The sequence below is a fragment of the Streptopelia decaocto genome (genome assembly GCF_964273445.1).
Source record: "Streptopelia decaocto genome assembly, chromosome: 24".
In the NCBI taxonomy this organism is placed as follows: Eukaryota; Metazoa; Chordata; class Aves; order Columbiformes; family Columbidae; genus Streptopelia; species Streptopelia decaocto.
Window position 1 is genome coordinate 845,799 of NC_138679.1, and position 18,582 is coordinate 864,380.

At 59.2% G+C, this 18,582-nt stretch overlaps 3 protein-coding genes across 6 annotated transcripts; 2 read left to right on the forward strand and 1 right to left on the reverse strand.

The window, feature by feature from the left end:
- Window positions 1–1,379: 1,379 nt before the first annotated feature.
- Window positions 1,380–3,948, reverse strand: PEX11G (peroxisomal biogenesis factor 11 gamma). The gene is made up of 5 exons (XM_082072415.1): window positions 3,768–3,948; window positions 3,511–3,699; window positions 2,805–2,983; window positions 2,570–2,620; window positions 1,380–2,450 (listed from the first exon to the last, which is right to left on the reverse strand). The coding sequence occupies exons 1-5, from the start codon at window positions 3,933–3,935 to the stop codon at window positions 2,225–2,227; spliced, it is 813 nt and encodes a 270-aa protein (XP_081928541.1). The 5' UTR covers window positions 3,936–3,948; the 3' UTR covers window positions 1,380–2,224.
- On the forward strand, window positions 3,934–8,358 carry SAXO5 (stabilizer of axonemal microtubules 5; the record flags this gene model as incomplete). Of its 2 annotated transcripts, none has more annotated exons than XM_082072410.1 (8): window positions 3,934–4,489; window positions 5,389–5,492; window positions 5,675–5,769; window positions 5,854–5,969; window positions 6,255–6,373; window positions 6,564–6,765; window positions 7,403–7,491; window positions 7,842–8,358. In XM_082072410.1, 8 exons carry the CDS (start codon window positions 3,934–3,936, stop codon window positions 8,028–8,030), a joined length of 1,470 nt encoding a protein of 489 aa, XP_081928536.1. In that variant the 3' UTR covers window positions 8,031–8,358. The 2 variants fall into 2 exon arrangements, with proteins under 2 accessions (XP_081928536.1, XP_081928537.1); XM_082072411.1 differs by having other exon boundaries at window positions 7,406–7,491.
- A 129-nt stretch (window positions 8,359–8,487) lies between these two features.
- Window positions 8,488–17,202, forward strand: ARRDC2 (arrestin domain containing 2). Of its 3 annotated transcripts, none has more exons than XM_082072414.1 (8): window positions 8,488–9,391; window positions 14,103–14,169; window positions 14,276–14,423; window positions 14,592–14,694; window positions 14,964–15,220; window positions 15,495–15,654; window positions 15,818–15,969; window positions 16,059–17,202. In XM_082072414.1, the coding sequence occupies exons 1-8, from the start codon at window positions 9,127–9,129 to the stop codon at window positions 16,110–16,112; spliced, it is 1,206 nt and encodes a 401-aa protein (XP_081928540.1). In that variant the 5' UTR covers window positions 8,488–9,126; the 3' UTR covers window positions 16,113–17,202. The 3 variants fall into 3 exon arrangements, with proteins under 3 accessions (XP_081928540.1, XP_081928538.1, XP_081928539.1); XM_082072412.1 differs by lacking the exon at window positions 8,488–9,391 and adding an exon at window positions 9,578–12,994 and having other exon boundaries at window positions 14,067–14,169; XM_082072413.1 differs by lacking the exon at window positions 8,488–9,391 and adding an exon at window positions 9,580–12,994.
- The last annotated feature ends 1,380 nt before the right edge of the window (window positions 17,203–18,582 follow it).

Sequence of the window (18,582 nt, forward strand, 5' to 3'; positions counted from 1 at the left end):
TGGTGGGTCCCCGTGTGTCCCCCCGGCGCCTCCTCCGCCGCTCCCCCCGGGCAGGAGCCGCGATCCCGGGGCTGGAGCAGCGCTCACCCCGCAGCGGGGCTTAGGAAGCCGAAAAAGGGACGAGGGGGCAGATTCGACGCTCGTAAAACCGGCCGCAGCTCCGGCCAAGGCGTCACCCGGCCATAAAGAGCCATAAAAGCCGGAGTCAGGGTTCTGAGCTGGAATCAGCGGCTCATTTGTTAATTGCCTTTAAATCTGGGCTTGCTGACAAAGGGAGGTCACGGCCGGAACAAACCATCCCTGCTCAGCAAATGTTTTCCAGCACGGGGCAAAGCGGGAGTTGAGTTGGGCTGATGGGCCGCGGCAGAAAAAGGGAAAACCAGCAGGTTTTGGGAGGGCTAAAAAGAGCAAGTGCTGCCCTGGGCTGTCAGCAGCAGCCACCACGGGCGCTTGAATGTTCTGTGGGGGTCCCAGTGTGGACCCCAACCAAAAAATACAACTAACAACAAGCCCTCTGAATTTCAGAAATTCTGAATTACCACATTTTGCTTGATCTTTGCATGTTTTGGTTTGTCCTGCGCTGCACTGGCTGCGATTCAAAATTGCTTGGTGAGGAAGTGGAGGAAGCAAACGCACTCAGACCAGTCTACAGGATCCTTCTGCTATTGATTTGGCATTGGAGGTGGGTGTAGTTGGGGGTTTCTTAATGGTTTAAGAATACAAAAAGATAGAACCTGATTAATAATTAAAAGCCACTAAATGACAGCAGGAGCCCCCGCAGCTGGTGACAACTACAGCTGTCCCCAAGCAGCAGAACCCGGGTGCTCTGCCTGTTCGGGCACGAGACCTGCCGTGCGACCAGAGGAACAAACAAGGGTCTCTTCCAGATAACGCTTTGCTGAGTTGTCCCAAAACCTGGAAATCTGACACCAAATTCTTAGTGCAGTTAGGAAGGCCCTGGGACACTTGGTGGGGTGAAGGTCCAGGTACGTGCGGGCGGGGCGAAGGATGAAGAGCACGGAGACCTCGCTCTGCTCTTTGACCACAGGCAGGACATAGTTTTCCATGTCAGTGCTGAAAAAAACCCAACGAGAGAAGAGGTTAAACCTCGTGGGAACGCGTCCTGTGCCGTACTGGCTGCAGGGAGCAGCAGCACCGCGCGGACTAAGCAGAAACGTTTGTAAAAGGCGCATTCCCACGAGTTAGTCAGGTGCTGTGAGTTATTTTGGCAGCAGGAGGGCTGGTAACAGATGGGGAGCTGCAGCTAACGCAGCACTAATGTTTTCTGTTGCCTGGGCACTCACTAGAGCTTTCTAGAACCAGATAACGAACGTTTGCCCAGTTATCAGAGCGAAAGATCACTCAAGGCCACCTTTGAAGCATTCATCTCATTTATTGTGGGCGCCGCCTAGAAATATAACTGTGAAACTCATCTTGGCACAGGTTTAATTGGTACTCTATAAGGCAATTAATAAATTTGCTGCTTTTTTAAAAGAAAAAACAACCGTTTGGCTTCTGGTGGAGTCGGGGGGAAGAGCTCCCCCCGGTGGCAACCCGCAAAGGCAGCGCCGAGGCTCAGGGCGCCGCTGCTTCCACGGGAAGGCTCAATTTCCAGGGTTTCTCCGTAATCAGTAGCGCAGCCCGGCAGCGCGCTCGGGGAGCGCCGCGCACAGCTGCTGTTCCTTCCCCTCTCGCCTCTAAAGCGGCAGAACTGTCACAAACAAAAGCAGCACTTGCTGCTGTTTGTGCTCTGGGCTCAGACACCAAATGATCGGAGAGGCTCCCAGGGTGCGAGTCCCTGACGCAGGTGAGGCGCCGGCGCTGAGCCCGCGGCTCCAACTCACCGCATCCGTCCCTTAGAAGTTTTGTGCAACAGAACGGTGGCCGTTTCTCCGCAAAACTCTGACTTTGTGCTCTTTTAAATGACAGTGAAGACTGCAGGGTTGTATTTGTCTCTTAAGACACAGGAAGGAAAGATTAAAGTGACTTTTTTCCCCATCTTAGGAGATTTCTTGATTTTCGCAGGATTCGCCTGAAAGATTTCTCTGATGAAGAGTGATAAAAATTGTTCACTGCAATCAATCTTCTCCACAATAGACAGCTCAGCTACAGCTCCAGGATGCGCGGAATTACAATCATCAACACCCAAGAGAGTTAATTCCCCCTGCCTCCATAAAGGCATTTTTACCATGCACAAACTGAGCTCCTGAAGCTTCGTGACAGTTTATGAAGATTCAGAATTTCCGCTTCTGGACGCCTGGTAGATACCAATCAGGGACGACACGGTCCCCAGGAGACCCACCAGCCAGGGAGGGAAGCGCCCGGCCCAGAGGAAGCCCGGGGGCAGCCAGTGGATGGCATTGCACAGATCCGCCGCGCTCGCCAGGATGCTCAGAACTTCAGCCTTCACCTGGGCTTTCACTTCCTTCCGACTCAGAGGCGAAGACGTACTGTCGGAAGTGTAATATTAGTGACAACCCGTAGCATAACGATAATTAGCAACAGCTCGCAAATACCAACAGAAATATGTGGGTTAAATCAGCTGTATAGGCGAGGAAAGGAATCATACCCCTTGTGCTGCCTCAGCTTTCGTCGTAACTGGAACAAGATTCTCAGGGACCTGAAAAGAACAGAGTTACTTCTGTTGTAGCATCGAAGGGGAGGGTTTTCTCTACCGTTAAGCACACCGGTGAGGCAGAGCGCCCTTCTGCAGCAGAGGAGCTGCTGCATTAACGTATAGTATCCGTTTCAAGAGGGTTCCTCCTTTCAGGTTCCGGGAGGGCGGTTCCCCCGTCCGTCCTTACCGCAGGATGCCCAGCAGCAGCGCCGCGGCCCAGAGCCCCGTGCTCAGCGCCCACCACCTCTGGGAGCCCACGCGGACCACGCCGGCGTCCGCCGCCCACGCCACGTGCTCGCAGGGGTAGTAGAGCTGGTTGGCCAGGTTGCTGAGCACCGACAGCCCCCGCACCAGCGGGTCCTCATCCTGCAGGCACAAACAGCAGAGTTAGTTATACTGGTAAGCGGCGTTCTTCATTTTAACAGCACTGGGGGCTCTGGGGATCATCCTCCGTCACTGCTCCACAGACTCCATGTTCTTGCTTTGCTTATATTCACATAAATATTACATATTTTTGTTACAATTTTGTTATGTGTTTTTATTACAAATTTTGACCTACATCTATACTGAGAAAGAATTGATGACATTAGCTATGAGTGATTAATTTCTTACTTACAATATCTCTATTAATTATTAGTTAAACATAAACGAAGCACTCTGCTTCTAAACACTGTATCACTTCATCTTCTGTCTCCTTGTTGTCAAGCAGAAGGGTCTAAAACTTGAAAAATATCCCCTGGTTTTGTGGGGGGTCAGAAAGCACTGATCATGCCAATCGGTTAATGATGGGTGCATCTGTTATAACTTAATCACAGTGCAGGTTAATTTGGCGGCTTCTCCTCAGACACACACGCGTGGGGTGGCCGGGGCGCTGCCGGTGCACCCGCGCTCACCTGGGGGCCCAGCCCGTAGCTGCAGCTGTAGCTGAGCACGGCGAAGTCGTCGAGCAGGCGCAGGGCCGTGCGGCAGGCGCTCAGCTGGGCAGACGCGGCCAGGAGGCCCCCGGGGAGCCCGGCCGGCGCGGGCTGCGGCCCGGCCAGCGCGCCGCCCGCCAGCTGGCAGCCGTAGCACAGAGCGCGGACCTGCGGAGGCACAGCCGGTGAGCGCCCGGCCGCACGGGCAGCGCCCGCCGGGCCGCCCCGCCACTCACCACCCGGTCGCGGCCCCGGTGGGACTCCAGAGCGGCCACCAGGCCGCTGAGCGCTCCCGCCGCCATGGCCGCGCTGTGCGGGCGCGGCGCGGTGCACGCCGGGAAGGTGGCGGAACCGTCGCCATAGCGACGCGGCCCAGCGGTGCCGCGCTGAGCCCGCCCGGCCATGGCGGCGCAGGCGGCGGCCGCGGTCCCCGCGGTCCCCGCGATCCCCACGGTCCCCGCGATCCCCGCGCCCCTCACGGGCGCTCCCTTCATGAAGGCGTCTCACTTCCAGCTGGGGGATGAGCGCCAGGCGCCGGCCGCTGCCCGCCGGTCGTTCTCTCACAGCCAGTTCCCCCCTCACTGGGGGCTCTTCAGGCCGCCCCCGGCCCCCTTGCCCTGCAGCGGGCAGGTGCTGGGCCCGCCCGGGGGGGACGGCGGGGAGACCTGCTCGGAAACCCGCCTGGCGTTCCCAGAGAAGCCCCTGCAGCCGGTGGCACCGTTTGTCCCCCCGGCGTCGTGTGTCCGCATGCACGCGGACCCCCGCATCCGCGTCCTCAGCTCGGAGACCCGGGACAGCTTCCCCCGGCCCCCGCCGGCCCCGCCGCCCCCGCCCGCCGCCCCGCCGCAGGACAGCATCCCGCGCGGGGACAGGGACAGGATCGGGCTCCCCGCCTCCACCTACAGCGCCTCGTACCCCGCGCACGAGGGGCAGCCGGCCAGGCCGCGGCCGCGCTGGGGTGAGCGGGTCACGGGCACCTGTCCCCAGCACCTCCCCAAAGCCCCCCACAGAGCTTGCTGGGTCTCTCTAGTTTGGAGAACAGGAGACCTCACTAATGGTTATAAATATCTAAAGGGGGAGTGTCAGGAGGATGGAGCCAGGCTCTTCTGGGTGACAACCAGTGACAGGACAAGTGGTAATGGGTTCAAACTGGAACACAAGAGGTTCCACTTAAATTTGAGAAGAAACTTGTTCCCGGTGAGGGTGGCAGAGCCTGGCCCAGGCTGCCCAGGGGGTTGTGGAGTCTCCTTCTCTGCAGACATTCCAACCCGCCTGGACACCTTCCTGTGGAACCTCATCTGGGTGTTCCTGCTCCATGGGGGGATTGCACTGGATGAGCTTTCCAGGGCCCTTCAACCCCCGACACTCTGGGATTCCCCAAAGTCCCCAAAGCTCCACGCAGTCCTGGGCACGGGGGGATTGGGTGGTTTGGCTCTTAGCAATTAAAGCTGTTCTAACTATTTGGATATTTTACTCCTTATCACTGAGCAAATCAATCTGATGCTCATAAAAGAGGTCAACAGCACTTACTAGAGCTGCTCGCCAGCTGAGCTTTATCTGCACAGCTTTTCCAGCTGTTTTCAACACTCGCTGAGTCCTCCGATGCTGCAGTTTCCCCACCAGAGCTGCGACACTTCTGCTGCACCACATCCACGTCCTGCAGTGTTGTAGCTCACCCGGCGTTAATCCCTTTTGCCCTTTCATTATATGAAATGGATTCAGCAGTCCTAACCACTAAAACAGCAGCTGTCGTGAGACTGCAGCTTCAAGATCATTAATATTTCCTTACCAGGGCAAACAGAGCGTGTTTAGAAGTATTAATAACACCGTTCGTTTTCCCTCCCGGCTGTCTGGCAGGGTGTGTTCCCACTATCAGAGGGGATGGACAGTTCTACTACAACACTTCTTACCAAGCACAGTTTAAAGGTGAATGGAGTCCGCCTGCCAAGCCAAGTGGGAAGGTAACAGCACGATTTTTTGGGGTGGGGGGAGAGACGCTGTTAAAAGGCAGCACGATTGCATGTTGAATTCTGTCCTGAAAGGGGTGGGATCTGCACAAGTGAAAATCATATGGATGGGAAGACGGGAAACAAAGGGATTGTGCTTTAGTGGCTGTTCTGTGCCTCTCTTGGCTTCCCTTCAGCACATTTCTTCAATTAAATTTGGCGATCCCACAAGCAGTGGATTTACGAGCGAGCAGAAATATGCCTACAGTGCCCCGGACAAGAAGGGACACAGGTATGAGCAGCAGAGCCCGACAGGCGTCCCCTGGAACTGCTCTTTCTGGTGGACGTTGCTATTTGAGCACCTGGTGTCTTGCAGGGTCTACGACAAGGAACGTGCTGTCTCCCAGGTCCACCAGACGAGCGTGCGGCTGGGGGACGGCCGCAGCCGGTTCTCCACCTCCACGTCAGAGCTCTTCCCGGCCCACGAGCCAGGTGGGACACAGCGACAACGTGTGCGGACCACCGCTGAGGTTCAGAACCAGCCCAACAGGAGGCTTTGTCACTTGGTTTTAGCGATATAGTTGTAGAAAAGGATATAATGCATTCATATAATAGGTATATGAGCTGTGAGGCTCAGTGTCACCCGCACTCCGCTTCCCTGGCTGGTTAAATACCGTTTTTCCTTCCTGCGCTTTACTGCATGAGCAGAAGCTGCTCTGGCTGTAAATTGTTGAGAAACCAGAATGCTCTGACATCCTTCCCTCTCACTTCTGCCAGAGCCTGTGACTACTGTCCGTCTGAACAAAAACGCCTCCTCCATCCTCAGAGGCGATGAAGACCCCGAGCGAAACCGAGCATTGACAGCAACTACTACTACACGGCTCTCCTACCCAGAGGTCTGTTCCCAGCTTTCCGAGCGGGTGTTTCTCTGCTGGAGACTCTCTCTTTTTGACAGACATTCTTCTGGCACCTAAAGCTGACGCTGTCGTCCCTTCTCCCCTTCCCACTCTGGGCTGTGCAGGGTGTAACATGCAATAAGGTGCCTTCCCAGCCTGTTTCTATTAACGCAGCTCTTGTGTTCCCCAGACTGACAGGTGGAGCTTCTCCCCAAAGCCCGACTTGCTGCTGCAGAAACACCGAAGCAGCGTCTGCTTGGGAGACGAGCGTTCGGGCTCCCGTTTCTTCAACACAACACAGCAGGCAGACTACCAGCCACCCTGCCAGGGCCAGAGGGTGACAGCAGATGGCAAGAGCCACCGCCAGAGCCACATCCCCTTCGACTACCACAGTAAGGCCGCGTTGCTCCGGCTGTCATGGTGCTGGATGGAGTTTGCTGGGGTTCTCCTGGCCCCGTGTGAGGGGCAACAGCGCCTGGTGCTCTGGGAAAGGAGGCGGGTTGGAGATGGTTTGTTTTTTAGAAGCTGTTTTGCATTTATGTTTGGGATCAAAAGCTGTGCTTGCGCAACCTCAGGAAGGGCTGTGGTTAGAGCTGGTCGTGGAGGACATTACAAAAATCCTCCTCTGACGTTGCCTCCTGTTTCTGATGGCCAGTGCTCTGCAACTGAGAGGTCCCTTCATGCCATGTATCTTGTTTTAAGCCATTTATTTTACTAAATCTGGAACAGATCATAGCTGAATTGATCTTCTCCTTGGCCCCAAACTTCTAGAGCAGCTCTATAACTAGAAAACAGAGTGATATTCCTGTAACTGCCATGTGAATCTCTTCATTTACCTCCTCACCTTGAGAATTGTCTTCTGTCTGAGCCAAGGTTTTCAGCCAAGCACGACGGCAAGGCCCGTCTTTTCCTCTCGTTAATGGAAATACACGCAGATCTGGGACTGCTAGTCAAACTGCAAAGCTTTTCTCATGTTGCCTCCTAATTTACTGGCTTGAATTTAATTTCTCTTCCAATTCCATCTGTCAGCAGATGGGAGTTGTGTCACAACCACGCAGGCCATGCTGGTCCCACACAGACAGCAGAAACAGCGGCTCTCTGAAGACACGCTACAGCAGGTACAGCCTTAATAGGCTGGGATTTACCACAGGGTGGCTTAGGCAAGCGGGATTATACCAAGCAAAGCTGTAGCCTCCCCATTAACCACCAGCTTTGGTGTGTACTCTTGAGCATCAAATCCCGGCTGCCTCCCGTCCCATGTAAACGCTCGGGGGGAGCAGAGATTGAGCTGAGAAGAATCTTTGAGGGGAGAGGAAGGACGGGCAGACAAACTCCTGAGCCAAGGAACAACAGAGGGAGGGCGAAGGGGATTCTGGTTCCCCAGAGGTAGAAGCCGCCAGGTGCCACGTTACCTCCTGCCTCTTCCCAGCCCTGTCCTCGCATGCTGAAGGCTTTTCTCCCTCCTCAGATGAAATCCTCGCCCCTGGCGCTGCCCTGGAAGGCGCCGGCTCTCTTCGGGACTGAGCAGCGAGATGCGTTCACACCCAAGTCCGGAGGCCCAGCAGAAACCCCAAACGCAAACTGCCAAGTGAGCTCCGTCCCCCTGGGGACCCTGAAGAAATACCGTCCCACCAGGAGGGTGCACTTCGCGCCCTGATGTTCCCCCCCTTCAGCGAGCGCCCAGAACTCGCTGCGCTGCAGCTGCCTCCACATGGCGTTACCTGTTAGCGGTCCCGCTGTCCCGCTCTGGCCCGTCTGGGTGTGATTACGGGGAACTTTTATTTCTCAGATTGAAAGAGGACACAAGAAGGTGTTGTGACAACAAGAATAAACACTGGGAGATTAACCAAAGGACACGGGTGACACATTTCTTTGGATTGCGAGACCCAGCGAGTGCCTGGAGGCAGGAGGAAGCGCCTGGGGTGGGGGAAACTCCGAGATAGGGCAAAGAAAGCAGAAGCAAAGCGAGAGGCACCGTCAGGGGTGCGTGTGGGCTGGAATATTCCCTTGTTGTCTGTTTGGATTTTGGTGTCAAGGCCTTGAAACCGAAGGTCAGTGAACAGCAGGGCGGAGAGGCAGCTCTCCCCAGCTTGGGATGTTTTCCTGGAGGTGTATTTCTGTTGAGTCGATAACTCACCCTGAATGCTGAGCTTGCACTAACTCTGCTTGGGATGCGGGTGTTTTAACGAGGGAGCAGCACGGGCTGCTCAGCCCCCGTGGTTATCCACGTTCTTTTGCATCTGGATTTTGATGCGACTTCAGACACAGAAAGTACAATTGGCTTTTGGGGTGAGGGTCTTGGCTTTCTAACCTCCTCTCCAGCAGCGCCCCAGGAACGTTTGAACCAACCAGGGGGGCCAAGCAGCTTCTCTTTGATTCCCACAGCGATGTGAATGGTGCGTGACACCCCTTCCTGCCGACGGAGCCGCCAGCACGTTCCCGTCACATGTCAACAGTGTCTGTGACTTGGAGATAAGCTGAAGTCACGTTATTTCTCGACGGGTTTAAAACCACGTCACTCGTCTCCCTGGCCCCATCCTCAGTGAGGTCAGCGCTAAAGCACCGCTGCAAAACAGGGTCTCAGTCCAACCATGTCGATGATTAGGCCTGTGGGGCTGGGCCAGTTTGGGGCAGGGATAAATTAGGGGACCTCAGTGTAGCCTTTGCTCTTCCCTCCCGTCCCCTCGGGCTGCAGAGCTGCTCGTCCCGCTCGCCCAGCCCAGGCGGGGCCTGCAGACACGGGGACGGCCGCGATGCAGCTGCTGGGCCGCGTGCGGAGCTTGTCGGTGGAGCTGGACGCCGACAGAGCGTGGGGCGCGTACGGCAGCGGGGAGCTGCTGCGCGGGCGCGTGCGGCTGGAGCTGCGCGGCGCGCTGCGGCTGCGGGCGCTGGAGGTGCTCGCTCGCGGCCGCGCCACCGCGCACTGGCTGGAGAGCCACAGCATGGGGCTCAACACCGTCTACCGGGACTACACCGCCTACCAGACCTTCCTGCACCGCCGCTGCCAGCTCGTCCCCGGTAAGGCTGCGGCACGGGGGCGCTTCTCTGCTCCAGGACCCCCTTGGGCTGCTGGAATCCCCTCTGGGTAACCGCTGCCCTGGTGGGTGCTTGAACACCCAAGCAGGGTTGTCCTTCTTGGACACCTTCTCCTCTCCTGCTGGTTTCTAGGAGGTTGCTTGCAAATTTGAGGCCAGTAGAGCACGAAAGAGTTGTGGCTTTTGTTCTGTTTGCACGGGGAAGCGCAAATAGAAGCATCTGTTCGCAAGTGTGGAAAGAGCACTTAGTAGGTCAGTAAATATTGGTTTTCGGTTTCCTGGTGCTGGGACCGCGTGCCCCGCTGGCGTGCTGCTTAGATCCACTGCGAGAGGACAAGGCGCTTGAGTTCTTTGTGTGGCTGGGATGAACTGATCCAGAGCTGAGGGATATGGGACATCTCAGCTGCCCGTCCTCTCATTAACGCCGTTTGGTCTCATGAAAACGCGTCTCTTATCCTCCTTTCCAGTGATTACAGTCATGGCTCTGTGGGTTTCCTTTTCCCGGTGGCCTTGTTCTCGCCTGTGACAAGTGCCCAGCGCCGGCGGTGGCCCAGGGACTTCACTGGTGCTGAGGGCATTTCATAGTGTCAGTGACTGAGAACCCTGCTGATACCAGCCAGCTGAAAACGGGCTGTCATCCCAAAGTCCCTGCGACTGCTCCCTTCTTGCTGCTTCTTGATGAGCCGAACCGTGTCTGCGTGGGGTTTAGAAGCGGCAGGTTTGTCATGGTAACGAGGCAGCGCAGAGGAGGGAAGGCAGCAGATAACAGCTCTGCCTCTGCTCTCCCCGCAGCCGGCCCGGGGCTTTATCTGCGGTTTCCTGGCAGGGCGGTGAGCGCTGGTGCTGGGGAGCTGCCCCGCCAGACAAGAAAAAGGGTGAAAGAAGGATGTGTGGCGTATTTAAACACATATTGTGTAACCACGTTAGACGGGGGGCAGGAAGAGAGGGAAGGACGGAGGTTTGATGAGCAGAGGCGGGGGAGACCCTGGATTGTTCAGCACAAGGTGATGCAGGAGAGCCCGAGGGAACAGAAGCACTTTTTGTGCCACGATTCCTTCTGTCCCAAGGTCTCGCAGCACGTCTGGGTGTCCGACCCTGGGGAGAGGCCAACACCTAGAAACCATTTTATTTGAATGGATAGTTACAGCACGTGGGCTACGAGCACATCGGGGCTCTTGTCCCACTGTGGGTCGGCCCTTGATCGGCTCCATAATCCCCATACACAGGCAACGCTCACAGGCCTGGCAGGGATGGAATTACTCCTCAGGCTGGAGCGTGCGCCTGTGCGAGGCCGCGTGTTGTCCCGCCTGGTCCCCACGCCGGCTCAGCGCAGAGCTGCTGACTCTCCTTGTCACCCGCTGTGTCCCCCTCTTTTTGGTTTTCCAGGGACACTCATGTGGCTGCAGGTCAGTGGGGAGAAGCCACCAGGTCCCAGCAAGCACGGCAGGGAAGGAGAAGCCCCTTCTGGGCTGGGCTGGATGTTCAGCTCCTGTTAGGACCGGCTTAAGCCTGGCCAGACTCTAGGTGGGGCTGAAGAGTTGGAGATCTTTCCTGCACTGAGCCTGGCCTGGGTTTTAGCTGGGTCTGGGCGCCCAGGAGTGTTCTTGAATGAAAAATCCCTTGGCTGTGGTCCCACAGCTGCCGTGTCTGGAGGAGGGACCCCCGCCCGGCGCTGGGGTCCCAAAAGAGGGCACAGAGGGGCTTCCCACCCGCACGGGGGCAGCGAGGGGTGGCTGGGGACACCCGAGACGCAGGAGGAGGGTTTGCAGAGATCCCGTCCGTGGGCGGCGGCTGAGTCAGGGCCGCGCGCTGACAGGCGGGAGCGGGAGGAAGATGCCAAGCTCGGGATGGAGCTGCCTCAGCCCAGCCAAGGCTCCAGCCCCCTCGAGACCCCACCGCCTCTAATGTCCCCATGCACCGCGGTGGGGACACCGGGCGCCTCCCCAGCGCTGCTGTCACCCCTTCACTGTGACATGCCTCCCTTCCTTCTTTCCCTTCTTGTTGTCAGGCTCCCTTTGCAGGATTTGCGATGATTCATATTTGCTTGTGGCTGCAAATAGTCGTGCACAGAAAATAAACCCCGGTTCCCTTCCCTTGGGGAAGGAGGCAGACAATTCCAGTAGCCTTTGGAGACGCCGAGAGCTCCTTGAGGCTCCAACCCAGCTCGTTTTCGGTGGCCGAGATCAACCCGGCTCAGCACAGCAGGTCCTGCCCAGCACGGCTGGGAGCAACTCGCAAAAATCCTCAGAAATTTTGGCTGAGTAACATTTTTAACGCCTGTTTTGCCTCATCCCCAGCCCGCGCCGGGGCTGCTGAGCTCTGGTGCTCTGCAAACGTGACAATCGTGATTGAACTGGGAGTTTCCAAAGCCATATTAACTCTTTCAGAGGGGGCCTAGACCCCTTTCTCCTCCCTTTTATGACATCTCAGGGTGCTGCTAACACCGATGTCCACACCGAGAACCACCACTCTCAGTGTTTATGCTTTTAACCCGGCTGACGCTGCTGCCGGAGCGAGTCCCCGCGCCATGGAGCTGCAATGGGTCGCTGGGGTTCAGAGCAGCACCACACAAACCCAGCACGAGCTGGTGGAAAACCAGCGCTCGCCTGGTTAGCGAGGCAGAGGGAAGATGTGTTGCTCGCTCCACAATTGCACAAGCTGAATAGGAGCCAGTTCTTGGTTTCTTAGAAATCAGCGAAGCCGTGTCCCAGACCGCTTTCCCTTCGTCACCACTTGGCCCGGCCGCGCCGGCAAGGAGCCCAGACCCAGCCACGGCTCGTTCGACCCCGGGAGCGTGTCCCGGGACGGGAAGGACGCGGAGCCGTGTGCGCCGCAGCCCTCGCCCACGGGGGCTGCAACAAAACGGGCTGCGGCTCCGGGGGAGAAACCCCGAGATTTCACCCTGGGAACGTGGACTTTGGCCGGTACCACAATCCCAAGGGTGGGACGGGAGCTGGCAGGGGGGTTTTGGGGGGCGCTGAGCAACACACAGCGGGTTCTCCATGGCAGCGCTCGCCTCTGTCACCCGTGTGCTCCGCGACACGTCCCCGTGGGCACCCGCGCTCCGGGGCGCCTGGGGACCCACGCGGGGCGGGGACCCACGCGGGGTTGGGACACGCACCCCCACGCACCCCCAGCAGCCCCGCGGACGCGGGGGCCGGCCCGCACATGCTCCCTGCCTTGTTTTCCAGCGCCCGCTGAGGCCGCACCGCCCCGTCCCGTCCCGTCCCGCCCCCCCGGGGCCGCCCCCGGGCGCGCCGGCCACTTAAAGCGGGGGCGGGCGGCGGCGGCTCCGTGCGCGTTCCCACCATGATCTTCGATCGCGTTAAACGCTTCTTGCTGATGCTGGAGGGTGCGGAGAGGGACGGGCCGGTGGCTTTCAGCCCCGGGCAGGCGGTGACGGGCCGAGTGGTGCTGGAACTGGCGGCCCCGGCGCGACTCGGCGCCCTGAGCCTGCGGGCGATGGGCGCTGCCTGCGTGCACTGGACCGAGTCCCGCAGCGCCGGCTCCAGCACCGCCTACACCCAGAGCTACAGCGACCAGGTGGAGTTTCTCAACCACCGAGACACGCTGCTGGCACCCCCAGGTACGGTAACCCCGCCGGGGGCACCCCCGGGTCGGGCAACCCGCTCGGGGTGGCACCCACGGGGGGCTCCGGTTGGCTCCGAGAGTGGGGATGGGGGTGCACTGGAGACCCCAGGAGGCGAAATAATGGTGTGTGGTGCTCCAGACACCCCAACCAGTTGAAATCTGGGTGCATGAGACACCCTGGCTGAAATCTGGGTGTGTGGGACACCCCAACCAGCTGAAATCTGGGTGCCCAGGACACCCCGGTTGCTGGGGGCATGATGCCCCAACTAGCTAAAATCTGGGTGCATGGGACCCCAACCAGCTGAAATCTGGGTGCCAAGGACACCCCAACCAGCTGAAATGCGGGGGTGTGTGACACCCCAGTTGCTGGGTGCATGCCACCCCAACCAGCTGAAATCTGGGTGCGTGGGACACCCCAGTTGCTGGGTGTGTAGGACACTCCAACCAGCTGAAATCTGGGTATGTGGGACACCTCGACCAGCTGAAATGTGGGTGCGTGGGGTGCCTGAGGGTCTGGGCACTCTGGGGATGGGGTGTGGACACCCTGCAGACACCCCAAATGCTGAGTGCACCCTGGGGTGCTCAGCCAGCCCCTCTCCCTCTGCAGGGCACCCCGATTAGAGACCGGGCTCCCCCTTTGCTGTGGGTGCTCTTGGGCAGGGAAGCAGCGTTAGAAAACTCCTGCAGAGGTTCAGGACTTTACTGTGAGCGGGGGGTCAGACTGTGTGACCCCCAGATGTCCCCTCCCGCCCCAGCTGCTCCGTGCGGGGGTGCAGACTTGGGGGGCACAGGGTCTCGTCTGCTCCCGGCTTGGCCGGGCGTCTCTGGGCTCTTGTTGCTGGGTGGCTGTGGGGTGACATGGAGCCCTCCCAGGGACGCTTTTCGGCTCCCGAGGGGTGTCACGGGGTCGTGCGTGCCCAGAGACACGTGGAGAGCGCCCGCGGGACGTGCCCGGCTCTCATGTTGCAGCTCTGTTAGTGCTGCTGCAGCTTAACCCGCGCTGAAATGTCCCTGTGCCGCCCCGCTGCTCGTTTGCTGTACGTCCCCACCGCCGGCTTGTTCTGCAGGAGGAGATGATCATCTTAAATCTGTTCTGCCCACAGACAACGGCGAGGTCACTGTCCTGCAGGCAGGAAGGCACGAGTTCCCCTTCACCTTCCAGCTCCCTGAGTAAGTCGGTGCTTTTTTGTTGCCTTAACGCAAAGGGGAGGGCACAGGGCGCCTCAAAATTGACTCTTTGAGCAAAGCCCTCTAAAGCGCCCCTTCCCCGGCACAGGACCCTGGCCACCTCCTTCGAGGGCAAGCACGGCAGCGTGCGCTACTGGGTGAAGGCCAAGCTGCGCAGGCCCTGGGCCGCGGTGAGGAAGGTGAAGAAGGAGTTCACCGTGATCGAGCCCATCGACATCAACACGCCGGCGCTGCTGGTGAGCGCCCCGAATTTTCGCAAACTTGAATGCATTGCGACAGCGTCTTGCGTCACATACCTGAGAAGCTGCCGATGCTCCCTGGCAGGTTCTCAGTGCCGGGGAGGTGCTCGCTTTGAGTTTCATCCTTTCTTAAGTAAATGGCTTAAATATGTCCCTTTTTTTCAGGCTCCCCAGGCAGGCGCTAAGGAGAAACTTGCTCGTGCCTGGTACTGCAATCGCGGGCAGGTTTCTGTCACCGCCAAGATTGACCGAAAAGGCTACACCCCAGGTGAGACGACGCGCTGGTGCCCTTGAACCCCTGCGGGCGCGGGGTCGACCCCAGCGGGAGGGGATGTGGGGTCACTGCGAGCCGAGCTCTTCATTTCTGGCGTTAAATCCACTCGAGAGCTCACGTGTGCACAGCTGATGGGACTGGCCCCCTTGGGACACGCTCCTGGGGATTAAACCGTGTGCCCTGGGTGATATTATGCAGGAATTCCTTGAGGCAGGACCGGGCTCCGTCTCCTCCTCCTCCAACACGCGCGTCTGTCTCGGTAGGTGAGGTCATCCCTATCTTTGCGGAGATCGACAACTGCACCAGCCGAGCGGTGGTGCCCAAGGCGGCCATCATCCAGACTCAGACCTTCATCGCGCGCGGCACCAAGAAGCAGAAGAAGTCGGTGGTGACCAGCATGGTCGGGGACTCCATCGCGGCGGGGAAGCGGGAGGTGTGGCACGGGCGGGCGCTCAAGATCCCGCCGGTGGGTCCCTCCATCCTCCAGTGCCGCATCATCCAGGTGGAATATTCCCTGAAGGTGAGTGACTGCGTGGGGAGCATCACTGGGGCTCAGCTCAGCGTCTCCCTTCGCCCCTCCGCTCGTTCTGCTTGTTTGGGCTGGTGCAGCGGTTTTTGGGGCTGGTTTGTGGGAGGCGTCGCGTTTTCCCGGTTGCTGCTCCTGCAGGAGCGTTTCCCTCTCCGTTTGCGTCCCGCTGTGAATTCCCTCCCGCCAGCTCTGGGTTGGTACCCACCCCTGCAGACTGGGAAAACACCAACAGCTGAGCTTCCCTGCTTGTTTCCTGCCTCTGAAGGTTTGTGTGGATATTCCTGGGACGTCCAAGCTGCTCCTCGAGCTGCCGCTTGTCATCGGGACCATCCCGCTGCACCCGTTCGGGAGCCGCACGTCCAGCGTCAGCAGCCAGTACAGCGTCACCCTGGACTGGCTGAGCAGCATCCCGGAGCAGCCGGAGGGTGAGTGGCTCCCCAGGTGCTGGTTGTGGTGCTGCATGTCCTGGGTTCCCTCGCGGGGAACTGGGGAGATTTGGGAATGAATGGATTTTTACCCTTTTTGCTTGTGTGTCTCCCGTTAGTGGCGGGTGTTTCCTGTTCCCTAAAGCCTCTCTTCTCCCCTCAGCTCCCCCCGAGTACTCGTCGGTGGTGTCCGGCTCGGATGCGGAGCAGAGCCTGGCTCCGCCGTGCCGCAGCGAGCTCGGCAGCATCCTGGAAAGTCCTTTCTTTGCCTACATCCAGGAGTTTCGCTTCCGACCACCTCCCCTGTATTCAGAGGTAAAAACCCCCCTGATCTGGGAAGGCTGGTGGAAAGGGCTGCAGTGCTCCCGCCGCCGGGGTTTTCAACCCTGAACTTGGCTTTGCAGGTTGATCCCAACCCCACCTCAGATCCCATCCGTCCACGCTGCATGACCTGTTGAGAGAAGCGCACGGGACGTGGTTGACGGCGTGGAGATCCCTTGGGATGGAAACCGGCACCCTGGCAGCGCTTCGGGCTGGAAACGGGGCCGTGGTGGCCGTGACGCGGCTCTGCTCGCTGTCCCGGCCGCTCCCGCGGGACCGTCCCGCGCGCCGGCGCCGAGCTGGGGCGGACTCATGCATGGCAGGAGAACATGTGGAGCAGCTCCGCGCGTGGATGGACAGGACGTGGAAGGTTAATAACCGCCCCAGGATTTTGGGGTTAAAACAGGGGAGGTTGAGCAGGAGCCAGGAGCGCTCCCCCCTTGCCGCCTGCCGTGGGGAACAGGAGCTTGGAGGTTTTCTCAGGGCTCTGGAGAACGTTTTGCGCTTGCTGGTGCACACGTGGCGCTGCGGGTGCAGCTCTTCTGCGGCCGCTCACCGGGGCTGCTGATCCCGCAGACACTAAAGGGCCCTTTTCCTGGCCAGATGAAGCAGAGACTTTGTCCACTGCTGATAATCTTTGCCACGAGCCCGGTGCTGCCCGTGTGGGGAATGGTTCGAGCTGCTCTACCCAAACTGTAGAGGCTTCCAGGGGCTGTTACCAGAGCAGAGGACTCGGGGGATGAATTTACCATCTGTGGGGGCGTTTTGATGCTGTTTACAAAGAACAGGAAAGCTGGTTCCTGGGCGTCAGCACCAAGCCTGCCCAATATTCTGATTCCTCCCCTGCGATGGGGCTGAAACCATCCCAAGAACCGCGGTACCGCCACGGGGTGTTGGAGCCGCGGCTCTGGCATCGCCGTGGTGGCCAAGAAGATAAGAAGGAAGCCAGATCTGGGGCTGGTGGCAACCGCAGCTGCCGGCGGGAGGTCGGAGTTGAAACGAGTCCTTGGTGGCCAAGGTTCCTGCTGGGGATGGGCTCCCGTTGGGGCCGAGCAGAGCGCGGGTGCTGAGCCCCTTTGCATTCCTCGCTGAGGCGATCCCTCCCGCTCGCCGGGATTGCTCAGGTGACTTTTCTATCTGTGAACACTTTTGTAGCGACCACTCTTGTCTCTGATTATTCTTTTTGTACGGAGAACTTTTGGTTGAAATAAATTCTTTAAACCCAGACGTTGCCTGGATGTTGTAATTTATTTGTTATTGCTCTGGTTCTGCTGGACCTGCGGGCGGCTCTGCCATCGCCCAGCGCCGCGCGGCCCCTGGGGTGTCCCAGCAGGTCCCCTCCCCTCGCTTCGTCCCCCTGGGGACACCCCCCTCCATCCCGCCCGTCCCGCTCTGCACTGGGATTGACTGGGAGGCTCGGCTGCACCGGGATGCTGCGATGCTCCGTGTCCCCGGCTCCACCACCGTGGGGGGTTTGGCCTTTTTCCGGTCGCAAAGCTCGCGGGGCCCTGAGCCATCGCTGCCATCACTCCTGGGGTGTCTTTTCCACCCTCGTTTCCTGCATCGGGGCTGTTGGAGGACGAACCCGCTCCCCTCCGTCCCCGGATCCTGGTGGGGCTCCGGCTGCTCCCCAGAAGGCTCAGGAGGAGCAGGGAGGCTCCTTCACCTGCTCCTCAGGCTGGGATTTGGGGTTTTAAGGCGATTTCTCTGCTCCACGCCTGCTGAGCACAGCAGATTCCGGCACGTGCAAAGCCAGGCTTGAGTCAGGTTTACTTCTGTCTTCCACAGACTGTGCTCTTTAAAGATATTGCCACTGGCATGTGATAAGTTTTTTCTCTTACCCCCATTTAATTGAATCGTTTCTGAGCCGCCCGGCGCGGCGGCCGCCCCGGCACACGTGCTGCCGGTGGCCCAGCGCTTGGCCGCGGCCCAGCGAGATCGCTCATCCCGTGCCCGCCCGCAGGAGCCTCCTGTACGCAAACCGGCTCTCCGCTCCGCGTCCCGCCCGTTCCCAGGAACCTTCCTCGGAAGAGGATGAACCGGCCCCACAGCGGGTTTATTTGCATCCCCACTCGGGAAGATGCGTGCCCGGATCTGCTCGCCGTAGCCGCTGCTACGTGACTTTTCGGTGACATCAAAAGGCACAAAGATGCCTCCGAAGGAAACCCTGTGATCGGCCGCCCCGCCGCGGCACAAGGAGCCGTTCTGTGCCGGCAAACGCCCGCGGCAGCGACGGCCGGGGGCTGCGGTCAGACCCCGATCACCTGCCCCGACCGCACAAGGGGACGCTTATTCCCAGGGACGGAGCGGGGAAGAGGGGGCCGAGCCGCCCCCTCCATCCCAACGAGCCTTTTTGGGAAAGCCCGTCACGCCGGGCCGGTGCCAGCGCGGGGACAGGCCATGCCGGGCCGCGAACCCGATGCCGGTGGGCACCGCTCCCGCCCCCCACGTGGAACGGATCTTTCCACCAGGAACATCTCACGAATGCCTCCAGGTTTTTCCCGTCCAGACGGACAGTAGCACAACCCGGGGGGGCACAGCCGGGCTGGGGCTCCTGCCAGCGATGGGCTGGGCTCCCGAACCCCGAGGGGCTAAAAATACCCTGTC